This window comes from Arachis ipaensis, chromosome B07, assembly GCF_000816755.2.
Source record: "Arachis ipaensis cultivar K30076 chromosome B07, Araip1.1, whole genome shotgun sequence".
In the NCBI taxonomy this organism is placed as follows: domain Eukaryota; kingdom Viridiplantae; phylum Streptophyta; class Magnoliopsida; order Fabales; family Fabaceae; genus Arachis; species Arachis ipaensis.
In genome coordinates this window covers 123,089,109-123,106,898 of record NC_029791.2, presented here as the reverse complement: position 1 = coordinate 123,106,898, position 17,790 = coordinate 123,089,109, and the positions used below count along the sequence as shown (strand labels likewise).

The window sequence follows — 17,790 nt, the reverse complement described above, 5'->3', positions numbered from 1 at the left end:
TACAAATCCCTTGGTTTCACATGAACCACAACACTCCATTCTTTAGCTACTTCATCATCCACATAGTATACAAGCTGAGCTTCTGATGCCAATATGTACGGTTCATCTTCTTCACAATTTCCAGTGTGTATTGGACGAGAGAAATTAACGCTGGTAAGCCCCAAATGGTCTTGTTTGATGCCTCTACTGGTAGTGGTATCAGCCCAAACATATTTGAACAATACCACTGTGAAGGAACAACTGTAATTCAATTCAATTATGTCTACAATTTTTTCGTAATACGGAACACCACCAACAGCCACTCTATTATCACGCATGCTTACATAACTTCTTGTATTAGATGATACATATACTCCACTATTTTGTGTTTTCATCCCGTTTTCCTTTGTGATAGTTCTAAACTTGTACCCGTTAACATTGTACGCCCCAAAATGTCTGGCCTGAATCATGGGACCGCACGCAAGCAACTTCAGGTCTTTCGATTGAAGCGTACTTTCTATAAGAACCTGGAACCACATAACATTCATGCTTTATATTAAAATCGGTTTTCATATAGTACTAATTCCATGCTAAAAAAAACATTGGTCAGGTTAGTATTCTGTCAACCTTATGCTTGAACCACCGAGGAAATTCTGCATGGACAACACTATCTATCTTAGCTTGCGACCTTCTCTGATGACACAAGCTTCGCTTTGTCTTTTCCCTAAATGTACTTTATTGGAGAGAAGAAAATTAGTCCAACTAGTCACTGGGAGAAAAGAGTTATATTGGTGTTTTAGAAATACATGCGTATACTTACTCAAGGAACGGAACCACGGCATCACAGTTGACTAGCACATGACGATGAGCTTGATATTTTTCCATTGGAGTGAGTTCGAAATGCGAAACAGCCCCTAATGCTTTTCCAATAGCTGGGAACATACTTTCCCCTGAATTATGAAGAACGTCAACGGGCTCATCATCAACTTGCCCTGGTCGGTTGATTCTAGTCTCAATATTATCCAAATACCTAGAACAGAAAATAAGGATTTCCTCAGATAAATAGCCTTCTACAATTGAGCCTTCCGGTTGTGCCTTATTACGAACATATTGCTTCAGACGTCTTATATACCTTTTATATAAATACAATAAAATGCTCAGTATATACACAATTAATTGAACTGAATGTACTAAAGGGGTTTATCAGCAAGCTAACCTTTCTATTGGATACATTCACCTATAATGTACTGGTCCACCAAGAGTAACCTCATCAATGAGATGCACGGTGAGGTGAACCATGACGGTGAAGAAGGATGGAGGAAAAATCATTTCCATCTGACACAAGATTTGCACAACATGATTCTGAAGCTCAGCAAGCTGCATAGGGTTTATGACTTTCCCACAAAGTTCTCGAAAAAATGATGACAAATTTGCAATCACATTGGACACTGGACTCGGAAGTGTATTCTTCACCAAAATTGGGAGTAATTGTTCCATCAGAATATGACAGTCATGACTTTTCAACCCAAATAACTTGCGTTGTCGCAAATCAACACAATGAGCAACATTGCTAGAGTAACCATCTGGAAAGACCACATTCTGCAAAGTCTTCAGGAATACATCTCTCTGTGAATACGACATCGCAAATATTGCAGAAGGATATTTACCACCTTCCCCTGGCCATAATTTAGGCCTTATACCCATGCATTGTAAATCTCTGCGAGCTTTAAGATTGTCTTTTGATTTGCCGCTATCACTTAAGATAGTAAAGACCACATTGTCACACACGTTTTTTTCTATATGCATCACATCGAGGTTATGACGCAACATCTGATCCTCCCAGTACGGGAGGTCAAAGAAAACAATCTTCTTCTTCCAATGCGAGTCATCTTCATCTGCATCCTGACCATTGCGTCTTTTTTTGGATGTCATAGTTGAACTCTTCCCAAATGAAACGTGCACATTAGACTGTTGCCTCAATACATCTGTTCCGGATAACTTCTTTGGCAGATCTCTACCTTCGACCTGCCCGTCAAATCTATTCCGGTCTATTCTGTATTTGTGTCCCTGATTTATGACATATTCAAATTTGTTTGTAAATAGTCATTAATCCTATTAAATAATAAGACTTCAACTAATATTAAAACTAATTAATGTTTTTATGATAAACTAATTTAATTAGACTTAATTGATTAAAAAGTTAGATTATTTTATCAAAAAGTAATTCTAATATTCTATCCACATATGCCGTATCATGTAATGTGCCTTATAGTGTTCCATATAGATTTCATAATTTTTTAGTACCTATTTTTGGGGTATAGTTTGTATTCACTATTTGCTTTAAGGGACTCTTTATGCTGTTGAAGAACCGAAGATTGATGGTTTAGAAGTTATAGTAAACTCTCGTTGCAACTATAGTTACTAAACCAAGCAATCAACCTTTCTTACAAACGTTTTGGTTGTCACAAGTAACAAACCCCTTTTAAAATTGATAACTGAGTATTTAAACCTCGGGTCGTCTTCTCAAGAAATTGCAGGGAGGTGTTCTTATTATTGGTTATGAGTTTGTAAATTGGGGGTTTTTAATGTATAAGATAAAAAGCGAGAATAGTAAATGGCAAGAAAGTAAATTGTATTAAATTAAATAGATAATAAAACTCTTGGCAAGGTATAAGAACTGGAAGTCCTATCCTTATCAATTGTGATGAGAATTAGATTTTAATCCCACTTTATTAACCTCTAACTATGAAGGTAAATCAAGTGGATTAATTAGCTTAATCCTCAGGTCCTAGTCAATTCCTATGGAAAGACTAGAGTTATTGGAGCAACTCCCAATTTCAACCACTGCTTTATTTGACAGCTCAAGCGTTATCAATTACTTAACCAAAGCCAAAAGAAAGAATTCTAAATTAAATTCAAAGCATTCATGTAAATAAAGCAAAGCAAAATTAAATATGAAAATACCTCGAATTGCATTAATAAAAGAAATCAAATCTAACATGAATATAAAAGGAACATTGAACCTGTGATTGAAGTTGTAAGTTGAAATAATAAAGTTGAAATCCTAATTCTAATCCTAATCCTAAGAGAGAGGAGAGAACATCTCTCTCTAAAAACTACATCTAAAACTAAAATTGTGAATTATGAGAGCTTGTTTATGAATGGATGCATTCTCCCACTTTATAGCCTCTAATCTGTGTGTTCTGGGCTGAAAACTGGGTCAAAAACAGCCCAGAAATTGCCTCCTGCGATTTCTGTTACGTTCAGGTTGCAAACAAGTGACGCGGAGGCGTCGTCCACGCATCCGCGCGGATTGAAGTTCGCAGATGCGACACAGGCGCGTTATTCACGCGTTCGCATCACCTAACTTCGAAGCAGCTATGACAAATTATATATTAAATCGAAGCCCCGGACGTTAGCTTTCCAACGCAACTGGAACTGCGTCGTTTGGACCTCTGTAGCTAAAGTTATAGCTATTTGAGTGCGAAGAGGTCAGGCTGGACAACTTAGCAGTTTCTCCAACTTCTTGTATTCCTTCCACTTTTGCATGCTTCCTTTCCATCCTATGAGCCATTCCTGCCCTGTAATCTCTGAAATCACTTAACACACATATCAAGGCATCTAATAGTAATAAGAGAGGATTAATATTAATGAAATTAAGGTAAAAAAAGCATGTTTTCAATCATAGCACAAAATCGGGAAGGAAAATATAAAACATGCAAATAGTATGAATAAGTGGGTAAAGATTGATAAAAACCACTCAATTGAGCACAAGATAAACCATAAAATAGTGGTTTATCAACCTCCCTACACTTAAACATTAGCATGTCCTCATGCTAAGCTCAAGAGAAACTATAAAGGGGTGAATGGGGAAAGTAAGAAAGTATGAAATGCAACCTATCTATATGAATGCAACTACATGCAAAATGTTTCTACCTACTTAGTTAAAAGTAAACAAATCCTTCAAGAAGAAATATGAATTTACTTTTGGGCATTTTGTCCCCTTTTTATTATTTGCTCTTTTTTTTTCTTTTCTTTTTCTCACTATATATATATATATATATATATTTTCTCAATGCATATGATTAAATTATTGGATGCATGAATCATGTCCTAAACATTTTTTTCACATTTTCAGAAAATTCTAACATACTCAATTCTCAAACCAAAATGTTTCCAAATTCAACTTTCCCCACACTTAATTCATGAGCACTTTCACTAGTCTAAGCTAACCAAGGATTCAAATTAAGGACATTGTTGTTTTCCGCTTAGAGTTAATGATGTGCTAAAGTAAAGAACAAAGGGGTATAATAGGCTCAACATTGGTTTGCAAAGAATAATGAAAGGGTAAGGCCATATGGGTATGTAAGCTCAGTGAAACAAAGGCCTCAATCATATAAGTGCATGCATACATTAAACCATGGAAATATAGAATTAAGCAAGACAAAGATCACAATTTTAGAGAGAACAACACACACCAAAATTAAAATATTGGTTGGTAAAATGCAACCAATCAAGTAGGCTCAAAATCTCACAGGTTTTGTGTGTTCAAGCTCTAAACTATGTTCCAGTATAATATTTCTTCAAACAAGTGTAACATTAAATTTTATTCAAATTAGTGAAATACTCTAAAAGGTTTCTTGAAAAAGAAAATATTACTTCAACCAAGTGGTAAAATATGCAAAAAATCAAACAGATATGCAATCAAACATGTAAATGCAATAACTAACAAGGAAAATAAAACAATGGTGTTGAAAAGAGGAAAATAGCTAACCCATGGAGATCGGTATCGAGCTCCCCACACTTAAAGATTGCACCGTCCTCGGTGCATGCTAAGATGTGCAAGTGGATGTGTTGCTTCAACTGACGCTTTTCTCATCAAGGAATGTGCGTAGGAACTTGTTTGTCTCTCCCATGTAAACGTCTTCCGGTTCTCTTCCTGGTGGCCATCCTGAAAGAAAAAGGGAAGAAAAGTAACCCAAAACAAAGATAAAAAACAATTAAAACATGGGTTGGTTAATGCCAAATAATGAGGGTCTCAATTACATGGTAGCTACAACATGCAAGTGAGAAAACAATAGAAGCACATGGCATACCAGTGGTGCAAAATTTTGCAACAATGAGGGAGTGTGGGTAAGGAGAGGTAATGTAAATTCATGTCAATGCAAAATTGATGCAAGTATAAAAGATTGGCATTGTTTTGAATAATATTACCTAACCAGAATAAAACAAGTCTCTAAGCACCTAAAATAATTCAAGAGAAGATGCAACAGTGAAATAAGAAAATTTTAACACCAAAGGAAAAATAATTAATTTAGAAAAGAAAATAAAAATATGCACAAAATTAAGATGCAATGAATGAAATATGCAAATAAATTAAGTGAAATAGAATGGAAGTGAAGAGGGATGAAGAAGAAGAAAGTAAGAAAAGGACGAAGAAAGAATAAGAAAAGATAGAAAAATTAGGATTAGAGAAGAAAAGATAAGAAAATTGGCACTAATCTGGATAGGTTGTGCTGGCGACGCGGTCGCGTGGGTGACGCGGTCGCGTGGTGCGCAATAAGGTTAGGCGACGCGGACGCGTGGGTCACGCGATCGCGTGACCTGATTTGTGCGATTGGCCCGAGTGTAGCCTCGCGGTCGCACAACTCTCTGTTCGAAACTTGGTATTGCCAAAATCCAGGGTGACGCGATCGCGTGAGTGGCCATCATGGGGATATGACGCGGACGCGTGAGCCATGCGTCCGCGTGGTAAGGCGTGTGCGATCAGCACCAGTCCATCACCACTCCAGCACAACTTTCGGTCAAGCACCCTTTTCACGTCGATATTCAGGTCACGCGGCCGCGTGGGTGACGCGGTCGCGTGGGAGGCCAATGTTCCCACCTGACGCGGACGCGTCAGCGACGCTGCCACATCGCGTGCGTGCTTTTTTTTTTATGCAGTATGCAGAGTGCAAAATGATATGGATGTTATGAGTAATGCCAAGTTCAATGAAATAAAATAAAATAAAACTCGAAAACAAACAAAACAGACTAGAATTAAAACTGAAAAAAGGGACGATCATACCATGGTGGGTTGTCTCCCACCTAGCACTTTTAGTTAAAGTCCTTAAGTTGGACATTTGGTGAGCTCCCTGTTATGGTGGCTTGTGCTTGAACACATCCAGGAATCTCCACCAATGTTTGTAATTCCAATGGCCTCCGGGATCCCAAACAAGGCACGTAAAGCCCTTGAGCAGTTTTAAACAGGTTCTCAGACTTCCATTGTTCTGAATGTCAGAACAGACTCCAGGATCCCAAACTTTGCTTTTGCACCCGTCTTCTTGTTGATCATTATGATTCCATCCGGGTAGCAAGCAATCTGAATTCTCACTAGAGCGGCCAAACAACTTCCTAGACCCATTCAGTTGAGCTCTAAGCCAACCTTTGCATTTAAACTTAAAGCTTCCAACCATAATGAACCTTGCAGGACAATTCTTACCACTGACCATCTTCATCTTACTCTTAATGCCACAAAGAGCTCTAAGTTGACCATCCGTCTCCAGTAGCCCATATTCAAGTGGAATTAGAAAGCTAAGGGATGTGAATTTTACCCACTTGAATGTTGTGAAGGATGATGGCAACTTAGGGGGAGGGGTCTCAAATAACTTCGGCAAGGTGATTTCAAGCTCCACTCCCTTGTGCTCTTTGACAACTTCCACCTCTTTGCAAGCTTCTTCAATATCAACCTCTTCCTCTTGGTAGCTTTCTTCCAATTCAATCTCTTCTTCATTGTTTACCAAGGGTATGGGAGGTTGTGCTTCTTCTTCTTTAATCTCCATGTCTAGTCCAACGGGAGATGATTCAAATGTAGATAAGACTTCATCAATGATTGAATCCATCTCTTGATCATCTCCTTCAAAGTTTTCTGTAAGTCCCAGAATTTTCGGAAATTTTATTATAAATTAATTTCAAGTTTAATTATTTATTTATAGCTTTAATTTCAGAAATTTCTTTACCAAAGATAATTAAAGTAAGTTTTGATTAATTGAGTTTGGAATAAATTAAGATTCTTATTCAAATTTTATAATTATTGAGGTATTTTCTATATTTAATTTATAAAGTTTAGTAATTGTAAAATAATAAGAATTTTATATGATTTGGTTTAAATAATTTAGATTTTGAAATTTAATATTTTCAATTTTTACAGATAAAGAAAATTAATTATATTATCTCTAATTTTAAATTAAAATACTTAACTGGAAGTTAATTAACAAATTGATAATTAAATAATATTTTAAAAATAAACTTAAAGGATTAAATTAGATTTTTAATTAATACCCTATACTCCTAATTTTATTAAAATTACCTAAACTACCCTAATATCCCAAAATTTAACTCTAATCCTAATTTTACCTAATCCCTACCCACACCCACTCCTCACCGCCACTCACTCACCCTCACCCCTCACTCACAGAAACCTCAACAAGAAAAGAAAAGGGGGAAAACGGAAAGGGGAAATGAGAGGGAAGAGAAGAGGGAGACCGTGAGAGAGGGAGAGCGCCAGGGGAGGAGGAGCTATCGCGCCACCACCGTCGTCTCACCTGCGGCATCACCACCGTCCGTCGCGCCGCCATCACACTGCGTCACCACCGAAAACAGAGACGCGAAGGAGATGAGGCCGCGGGTCACTGTCCTCGAAGCTTCTATCGTCACCGTGCAGAGCCGCCGCCACCGTCATCATCGCGGGCTGCTGCTGCTGTGCGGGTGATAGTCGCCGCCTTTGGGTCCATCACCATCGAGCAGAGCCACCGGGGAGAACCATATTTGTCGCCGAAGCTCCAATCGTCGTCAGAAGCTGCTGCCGATGCCGATCTGCATGCACCGTCACCGTTGAGATCCTCCACCGTCGTTGACGACTCAGCTGCCACCGATTTGGTCCGAGAGAGAGGAGATGTGAACAGAAGAGAAGGCAGGGAGCCACCGCCGCTGCTGCTAAGTCACCGAAGCTTCTGGACTGAGCTTCCGCCGCCCGAAACCCACTGCCGTCGCCGGAAAAAGCACTGTCGGTAAGGTTTTAAGCTTTGGGTTTTGTTTCTCTTGAGATTCCGGAAGCTTTATTGTCGTTGCATGTTTGTTACAGTTGTCGTCGTTGAAATTCGTTGCCACCACCACCATTAGAGGCGAACCCAGTTATTTCCTCGCTGCCGGAGGTATTACCGTTATTGCTCTGGTTCAAATTTGTATTGCTATCGCTGCTGTTGACTTGCCCCAATTCAAGTTTAGTGTCACTGCCTTAGTTTTAGCATTTCTCTTGACTCTGTTTCACTTTTATACTCTGAACTGCCTTGGTCTCGTTTATCTTTTTGTTATGGTTTTAATTCCATTCTAGTTTCGGTGTCGCTTTGAATTTTCAGAGTTGTTTCTGCGTTCGATTCCATCAAATTCGAATCTATTGTTGCTGTGAGCGAAATCGGAGTTGGCGATGCTGCCATCGTCCCTGTTGTGTTGGAATCGCCACTGCTGGTGTGAGTTTAAACTAAGTGGGACTGTTGTGTTAAATTATGCGATTGCGACATCGAGGTAGGGGTTTTTCTTAAAATCTATTTTACCTTATAGAGTTGTTATAAATAGATATTAATGTGAGAAACATGTCTGTGATTATGATTGTCTTATAAATGTGGTTGTTTGCTGGACTGAATGACTGATTGCTTGAGTAGTTTGTGATTGCTGAAAAGAAATTAGTTTGAAAGGTTATTTAGTTGATTATTATGAAAAATGGCTTTCTTGGTTTTGAAGCTATTTTTGATAATGGAAACGAATCGGCTTTGGAAATGATTTGGAATATGAAACTGAATTAATCTTGGAAACGGGTTAATTTTGAATTAGTCTGACTTTATAAATGATTTAGTATCTGAGCTGGATTGATTTTAAAAAGAGATTTATTATTGGCATTAATTCGCTTTGAAAATAATTTGATATTGGAATTGGTTGAATTTTGGAAAATGGTTGAGATTTGGAAATGGTTGAGAAAAGGTTTGAGAAATGTTTGGATGGGACCCGAAAAGGGTGGCAGTATCCGAGTTTTAGAAGAGGTGCTGCCGAAATTTTATAAAATTAGAAGTTTCATTTGAAGTAGTTATTTTAAAAAGGGTTAATTTTAAGCATTATTATTATATGATTTAAGATTACTTCAATTATCAAAGGAAGAGTTATGTTTTGGATTGGGAATTGTTAGTGAACGGAATGGAAAAAAGGATGATGAGGATTTTCTTTGAAACATGATTTTGAATGAATTTGAAGATAAGATATGTATTGATGAATGATGATGATGTTGAGAATGACTTAAACAGTGATGAATGTTGAATGAATTATTTATATGGCTTATGAAATTGAATTATCTGAGATACGAGGTTCCCTGGATAAAGTACCGTGGCTTGCCACCACGTGTACCAGGTTGAAAACTCGATACTCTGTTGACCCTACGACGTAAGTGTGACCGGGCACTATATAAATTCCCGGGAATGTTACCCCCATTGAGCAATATTGATTATTTGAGAAAAATCTATGCATAGACTCTTGGGGATGCACGTCGGGGGACAGTCTAAGGACAATTCAGACTTGTCGGGTTGGCTGGATAACCGACAGATGAGCCTCATCAGCCATAGGACAGGCATGCATCATATGCATTTGTATGCTTTGCTTGGGTTTGAACTTGTTTTGTTTGCCTAATTGCTAAACTGTTCTTAACTGCTACTTGAACTATTTGCTGTAACTGCTACCTACTTGTGCTTTCCTTGTCTGTCTTGCCTGTGTTTGTCCTGGCGTGCTACATTTGAGAATGAATTTTGGTGTTAAATTAATGATTGTGTTGTTTAATTGCGTGGTTGGTTTCTGATTGAGATTTTCTTATAAGAAAGGAAATGTTTCGGATTTCTGAAAGATTAAACATTGTCTCTTCGAAAAGGTTTTGAACGATTACCTATTGATTTTTAAAAGATTCATAAGGCAAAGATAATCACTAAGCTTGGAGAACAATTTTCTTATTAGATATCTTCTTATGACAACTTTGAAACTCCGTGGTGAGACCGTGTGGTTAGGTTCTCACCCCCCTACAGCTTTACCTTTTCAGGAACCAGATGAAGAGGCATTAAGAAAAGTTATACTGCGTTTGGTTTATATGCTGTTGTGTTAATTATATTATTTTCTTCCCTCGTCTTTGTTATTACAAGTTTGTAAGAGGGATAGGAGTTGTATGTTTTATATGTATATTATATTATGAGATATTATGTAAGGAGTTTTGTATATGAATGTATGCTTGCTTGTATTTTTTTTAAGATAAAGTATTTATTTCCGGTTTTTAAAAAAAATCAGCAATACAATGTCGAGTCACAGGCTCCTACTTTAATATTTAGTATGTAAAGTAGTCGTAATACTTCTTGCTATCAGAGTAGCGCAGCCGGAAACGTGACTTCTGATAGTGAGGATGTTACATTTTCAACCATGATATGCCTTGGAGGTTGTACACCCTCCTCAACATCAATTTCAAACGTCTTTGAAGGAGGCTCTATAACTTGAGTTTCCCATGGAGGTTCCACATCTCCTAAGTCTTCAACCACTTCTTCCTCCTCAATGGCAGGCGTAGCTTCTTCCAATTGTTTCAATATAAAATCGTGCTGCTCACTGTCCACCGAAGTTTCTAATATCTCCTTCATGCTACGTTCTTCATTAGATTGCCCACATGAGGTCATAGGGATTCCTTGAGTGTCCGAACGTCGGGAAGGTAATCGATTTATCGCTTGATCCAGTTGGCGAAGGGTTGCTTGAAGTTTTGCACATGTTTCCGTGAGACGATCCCTTGATTCTTGTTGCGCTCGGCTATCATAAGTAGGATCATAGTGCTCTTGGATTGATGGATATGGAGATGGCAAATATTGAGGTGGTGGTTATTGGGAGTAATTGGGTTGGAATTGGGGTGGTTCTATATATGGTTCATATGGCTCATAAGGTGGTTGGTATGGTGGATGAGGGTTAGAATCATGTGATGATGTCTGGTAGTAGGGGACTTGTGAGTATGGTGGTCCAGAGTTGTGTTGAGGAGGCGATTCATAATCATAAGGTGGGCCTTGTTGGTAACTACAAGGGGGTCCACCATATCTATTGTCTTGGCATGAATTGTAGGGTGGTCTTTGTCCATGGTATCCTAGAAGGTGTTGTTGCCTAAAGGGTTGATCAGATCCTCTTGGCTCCTTCCATCTCTAATTGTTTTGACCTTGATGCATGTTCCTGTTATAATTTTCATTCCTTGCAACAGCATTGGAACCAAACTCAAAGCAATAGGGGTGAGAACTCATAGTAAATAATAAAAATTAAAAACAAAAATAAAAACAAATAAACAAGCAAAATAAAATAAAATAAAATAAAGTAAATAAAAGGTTTTTGAAATTTGAAATTTGAAATTTGAAATTCAAATTTCAAATTTTGAATTTTGAATTTTTAAATTTTGAAATTTGATTTTGGAATTTGAAATTTGAATTTTGAAATTTAAATATTGAAATTTGAAATTTGATTTTTGAAAAAGATTTGAATTTTGAAAATTAAAACTAAGATAAGACAAGATAAAAAATTTTAAAATAAAAATTCTGAAATTTTTTTTTAAATATTTACAATAACCAATAATAAGGCACACGTTTGTAATTCCCCGGCAACGGCGCCATTTTGAAGAACCGAAGATTGATGGTTTAGAAGTTATAGTAAACTCTCGTTGCAAGTATAGTTACTAAACCAAGCAATCAACCGTTCTTACAAACGTTTTGGTTGTCACAAGTAACAAACCCCTTTTAAAATTGATAACCGAGTATTTAAACCCCGGGTCGTCTTCTCAAGGAATTGCAGGGAGGTGTTCTTATTATTGGTTATGAGTTTGTAAATTGGGGTTTTTAATGTATAAGATAAAAAACGAGAATAGTAAATGGCAAGAAAGTAAATTGTATTAAATTAAATAGATAATAAAACTCTTGGTAAGGTATAAGAACTGGAAGTCCTATCCTTATCAATTGTGATGAGAATTGGATTTTAATCCCACTTTGTTAACCTCTAACTATGAAGGTAAATCAAGTGGATTAATTAGCTTAATCCTCAGGTCCTAGTCAATTCCTATGGAAAGACTAGAGTTATTGGAGCAACTCCCAATTTTAACCACTGCTTTATTTGACAGCTCAAGCGTTACCAATTACTTAACCAAAGCCAAAAGAAAGAATTCTAAATTAAATTCAAAGCATTCATGTAAATAAAGCAAAGCAAAATTAAATCTGAAAATACCTCGAATTGCATTAATAAAAGAAATCAAATCTAACATGAATATAAAAGGAACATTGAACCTGTAATTGAAGTTGTAAGTTGAAATAATAAAGTTGAAATCCTAATTCTAATCCTAATCCTAAGAGAGAGGAGAGAACCTCTCTCTCTAAAAACTACATCTAAAACTAAAATTGTGAATTATGAGAGCTTGTTTATGAATGGATGCATTCCCCCACTTTATAGCCTCTAATCTGTGCGTTCTGGGCTGAAAACTGGGTCAAAAACAGCTTAGAAATCGCCTCCTGCGATTTCTGTTACGTTCAGGTTGCGGGCAAGTGACACGGAGGCATTGTCCACGCGTCCGCGCGGATTGAAGTTCGCAGATGCGACGCGGGCGCGTCATTCACGCGTTCGCGTCGCCTAACTTCGGGGCAGATATGGCAAATTATATATCAAATCGAAGCCCCGGACGTTAGCTTTCCAACACAACTGGAACCGCGTCGTTTGGACCTCTGTAGCTAAAGTTATAGCTGTTTGAGTGCAAAGAGGTCAGGCTGGACAGCTTAGCAGTTTCTCCAACTTCTTGTATTCCTTCCACTTTTGCATGCTTCCTTTCCATCCTCTGAGCCATTCCTGCCCTGTAATCTCTGAAATCACTTAACACACATATCAAGGCATCTAATGGTAATAAGAGAGAATTAATATTAATGAAATTAAGGTCAAAGGAGCATGTTTTCAATCATAGCACAAAATCGGGAAAGAAAATATAAAACATGCAAATAGTATGAATAAGTGGATAAAGATTGATAAAAACCACTCAATTGAGCACAATATAAACCATGAAATAGTGGTTTATCAGCTGTGCTTGTCATGTGTCTTGTAATATTGTTTTTTGTCCAGGTTTTTAAAGATGCCTAGGAAACCAAGGTACAACATTATACGGGAACCCCCGAAAGATGCCGGAACTGAAGAGACAACGGTTAGTGTTTGTGGTTAACTTTTCTTGACGTAACCTTATGTGAAAATTGTATGTCCTTCAATTGTATCATCGAACCTCATTAATTTTTCTCCCGACAAAATGATTAGTTTATGAATTAAATTAATTCTCAATATTAATTCGTTCTCTAAAATATAATTCTAAATGCTTTCATATTGCCTTAAGGTTGGGTCCACGACTAGAGGAGCTCAGACATCACGTGAGCAACCACGTGATAAGGCTCCTCCAATTTCATTCTCAGCTAATAGAGCTCCGGCAACCCGTATGAATGAACCGTTTCATGCACCACGCATCAATCATAGGCTTGCATAGTCGAATATTGTTGATGACCCTCAAACTCCAACAGAACACATAGAGACTCGGCATCGCGCGGAAATGACTGATCATGAATTAGAGGATGAGGATTACGACCCAGAGGCGGATGAAGTTTCGTCGTTTGATGACCACATCGACGACTTGTTTGCTGCCTAAGAAGGCGAAGGTCAGCATAACAACCAGAAAGGAAAAGATACAGATTTCTGGGAAGTTACTATTATCGGTAAACTTTTTTTTCCTCCTATTTTCATAAACAGTTATCTTTATAATCCTTTACTTCTATTTTCCTCTTGTGCAATGATTATATGGTAATTTTGTTTCCCATACACTTCTTAGAGGACGGCGTGAGAAAAGTTTCTAAGCTGTTTGTGAAGGAGGCTATAGCACTCTCATCCAATACAAAGATAGTACTCCCATTTAACAAAGAGCTGCAACCGATTGGTCAGGCGGCAGGATTATTGAGTGGTTTCATAGGGAGTTTGGGTGCGGATTATTCCCAGTTCCCCATACACTTAGACAGTTGGAAGCAGGTGAGCAAAGCTAAGAAGGAACATGCGTACGACATGCTTAAGGTACAGCTTTAAGCTTCTACAATTTAAGCATTTTTAGTATTTGCTTTTTTTTAATCTCTTTTGCATGGGTAAATTATATGGTTAGTAAAATCTATCATATTGTGTTTTTCACATCATTATTTAAGCACTTCTCATTTATACGTAATTACGACTGCTTGTACTGGATTTGAGTGTCATTCTTTAACAATTTATATTAGCATGTAATGGTTGTGGCATTTCTTCAAATTATCAGTCTTATACTTGTTCGTTGGTCTTGGTTAATGACAATGTCAACTAATTGCAGCGGGTCTTTTACTATGAGGACGATGCCAGAGGGAAAATAAAACACGATATTTTGAAGAGGATAGGAAAGAACTGGAAGGATCATAGGTGTTACAAAGAAACAAGGACTTATGAGGAAAATCTTAGGCATCACCCAAAAGGAATAGACAAAAATGAATGGAAAAAGTTCGTTGACTATCGCCAGAGGGAAGATACAAAGGTAAGCCTTGGTATATTTTATTATTTCCACAAAAACATACATGTGTATACATATTACTCCCTTTACATTTTATATTCAACATCTATTTCTCATTTACATTTGCTTATGTTATTTGTTCATAGAAAAAGTGTAAATAGAACGTTGTAAATCGGAGCAAGCAACTTTACACACATACTAGGGGCTCCAAAACATTGGCAAGAAAAAAAGATGAAGTGGTAATAAGTCATTATTTGCATTAAGATTTTGATTAATCTTCCTAAATATGTTGTTGTTGTTTACTAAATTGTATCGATATCAATGATATAGGAGAGAGAGCAAGGAAGGCCCGTTGGTAGAGGAGAGTTGTTTATCATGACTCATAAGAAAAAAGATGGCTCGTATATCCATCCCGAAGCGCGTGTTGTTAGTGTAAGTCATGCTTGAAATTTTGAAGCAACATAGCTTACTATATATATCGTGCTACTGTTAACTTCTTCCCTTCCAATGTGTTGTATATTTGTAGGAAGCAATTGCAAATGTTGAGAGGCAGGATGGATCCTCTAAGCACCTTTCACAAAATGACTCGCTAGCACAAGTTCTCGGAAAGGAGCACCCAGGACGAGTTCGTGTCCTAGGTGCTGGACCATGTCCCACCCAAGTCTTTGGTAACGCTGCTGGACAACCGTCGGGTTCTGCAGAGTCCAATGCAGAGGACAAGAGGATGATTACAGAATTGACGGCTAAGCTAGAAGAAGAGCGGGCGAAGAGACAGTCAATACATAAGGTCTTGGGATATGTAGTCCAACAGCTAGGAGGTAATTTGCCAGTTGAGATTGCTGCAGAGCTGGCTTTTTCGGGCAGTACACCGGACTCGTCATGCGGAGGGCCATCTTCATCTGGCAATCACGACCCGCAACAAAAATTTTGAATTTCAATTAATGGTCTTAGATACTTTTACATTTAAGTAACACTAGTGCTTTATGCTTATTTTATTCAACTTAAGCATTCTTACTTTATTTTGGATGATGTTATGACAATTTTATTATATATGTTATTTTCTCATATGTTTAATTTGGTTGGTTATGTTAATTGAGCTGTTTTACTTGGTTGAAATTTTTTTAAATTAATTGAAAAGTGAAAACATTAAAGTTTAATAAAAATACTTTGTCAAAATAGGTAAAATAATAGAAAATATAAAATTTTAATGGAAATTTGCATTTGGCGGTGGTTTTTAACCGCCGCAAATAGGGAACTAACATTTCTCATCAGCATACTGCGGCGGTTACCAACCCAAGTTTCATTTTGCGGCGGTTATTCCAGCGGTTGACTAAAATTGCCGCTATCCATTTTGTCGCGCCCCATCTTCCAACGTTCCATGAAACCGCCGCAAAATATTTTGCGGCGGTTCAAAATCGCCGCTAAACAGCTCCAGGAACCGCCGATAAATGCCGATTTTGTTGTAGTGTTTAAGGTGTTCTCTATTTTACAGACTTCATTTGTGCTCCCTCATTTAGATCTTTTATTCATTTCATGTTTAATTTTATTTGTCTTCTAATCAGCTTTTGTTTGTTTTGTTCCTTCTGCTTAAAGGATCCTTGTTTTTCCCTATTGCATTTACGAGTTTCGTGAAATGATCATTTACAATGTATTTGTAATAATTGCTACATGGATTTACCACCTTCTGATAATATATATATAGCCTGCCTTTTTCACTTGAATTCAATCCTTTATTTTGCCACATGCATGATTTAATTAGTATTTCTTTTCTTCCTATAATTTTCTTTTGAATTCTTTCAATATGTACCACTTTTATCTCCTTCGATAATCGTAATTTCATTATGTTCCGTGCCTTTTGAGTTTCAACTTATTGGGGTGGCATCTACTTCAAGATATCGGGCCTCCATTTTTCACTTTAATGCCATGAAATGTCTTTATTATTATAACATAGTTTGCTTATTCTTACTATAGTTGAATAAATATGTATACATTATTCCTTAAAATTGTCATCTTTTCTTCCCATTTGTTATTAATTTTCGTCTTTCCATATCTGCCAAGGATGTATGAAAATTACTTTCAGGCTCCTTCTTTCTTTCTAAAAATTAATCCTGATATGGATGGATATATTCTATCCTTTAGTTGATCTCAGATACTACATACTTTTAATTTTTAAAATAGTTGTATTTATTTTTCAGTTTTATTTTTGTGTCACCGTGATTCTCATTTATATATCATTTCTTTCTTTATGTCATGTTACAAGTTCAGGACGTCGGAGAGATCTCTACATTGTTCTGTAGGAGCTTTAAGGACGTTATCTCTAACTCTTTGTTGTTCATCGATGCTAATGGTGATGGAATTGACATAACATTTCAAAAAGGAGATCGTACTACCATCATAGTTTAAGGTTATAAGCAACTATTGGAGAGATATCATCTTGACCATGGTGGTTGGCTGAAGGAAAAATACATTAGTCGTGACAAATTCCTTATTGTTCAAGCAATGACCACAACATGTATGTAGTTTCTAATTATATAGTCCCAATCAAGTCTTTATTGGATAAGAAGAAACTTTTTGTCGATGACATCAATGTGGACTCAACTACTCATGCATCAGGATTAATTGATGGAGGCTTATACGTTCCTTCAATTAGTGTAGCACGTGTATTTTGAAAGCACCTTCCACATGATATGATTGTATCCTTAGTTCAATTTTCATCTGAAAATCATCTATTGATATCTTTAACATTGTGCAACTAAGTTCCTTTCATTGATCAGAATTATTTGTGTATCATGCAGACTTTAGGATTTTCTAATCATCTCATAAACTCCTTTTTTGGAGATTTAGCCAATGAGAATGTACCCAAAATCCCTTCTAATGTATGTAGAGGTAGTAGATGAGAATAATGTGGTATCTTTAGAAGGCATTCATGTTGCATTCGACCATTTGAAAGAAACGGTTGCCAACCAGTGACGGATCCCAAAATTTTAAGTTGTAAAGGCAAAATATAACATAAAATAACAAAAAAATTCATATAAACATAGCAAAGCATATGAAAATAAATAACATGAAAATATTGAATATTAAATAATTTTATTTATTCATTATCAAATAATAATAATAATAATAATAATAATAAGTTAAATATTTTTTTACTTAATTATTCATGCAATAATGAATAATTATATAGTTAT

General features: G+C 36.8%; 1 protein-coding gene and 2 long non-coding RNA genes across 4 annotated transcripts; all 3 read left to right on the top strand.

Annotated features, from left to right (window-relative positions):
* On the top strand, positions 7,921–10,319 carry LOC110264750. 2 transcript variants are annotated; one of them, XR_002350917.1, is made up of 3 exons: positions 7,921–8,171; positions 8,351–8,541; positions 10,091–10,319. It is a non-coding gene; the product is annotated as an uncharacterized LOC110264750 (long non-coding RNA). The 2 variants fall into 2 exon arrangements; XR_002350916.1 differs by having other exon boundaries at positions 10,077–10,244.
* LOC110264749 lies at positions 13,970–14,457 on the top strand. The gene is made up of 2 exons (XR_002350915.1): positions 13,970–14,100; positions 14,426–14,457. It is a non-coding gene; the product is annotated as an uncharacterized LOC110264749 (long non-coding RNA).
* On the top strand, positions 14,935–15,559 carry LOC107607913. Its single transcript, XM_021106785.1, has 2 exons — positions 14,935–15,031; positions 15,126–15,559. The coding sequence occupies exons 1-2, from the start codon at positions 14,975–14,977 to the stop codon at positions 15,528–15,530; spliced, it is 462 nt and encodes a 153-aa protein (XP_020962444.1). The 5' UTR covers positions 14,935–14,974; the 3' UTR covers positions 15,531–15,559.

What these genes read in the sequence shown, in the direction of transcription:
- LOC107607913 (XM_021106785.1), top strand. Translation starts at nt 14,975, where the DNA reads ATGACTCATAAGAAAAAAGATGGCTCGTATATCCATCCCGAAGCGCGT. An exon ending in CCGAAGCGCGTGTTGTTAGT is followed by an intron (nt 15,032 to 15,125) that starts GTAAGTCATGCT and finishes GTATATTTGTAG; the next exon opens with GAAGCAATTGCAAATGTTGA.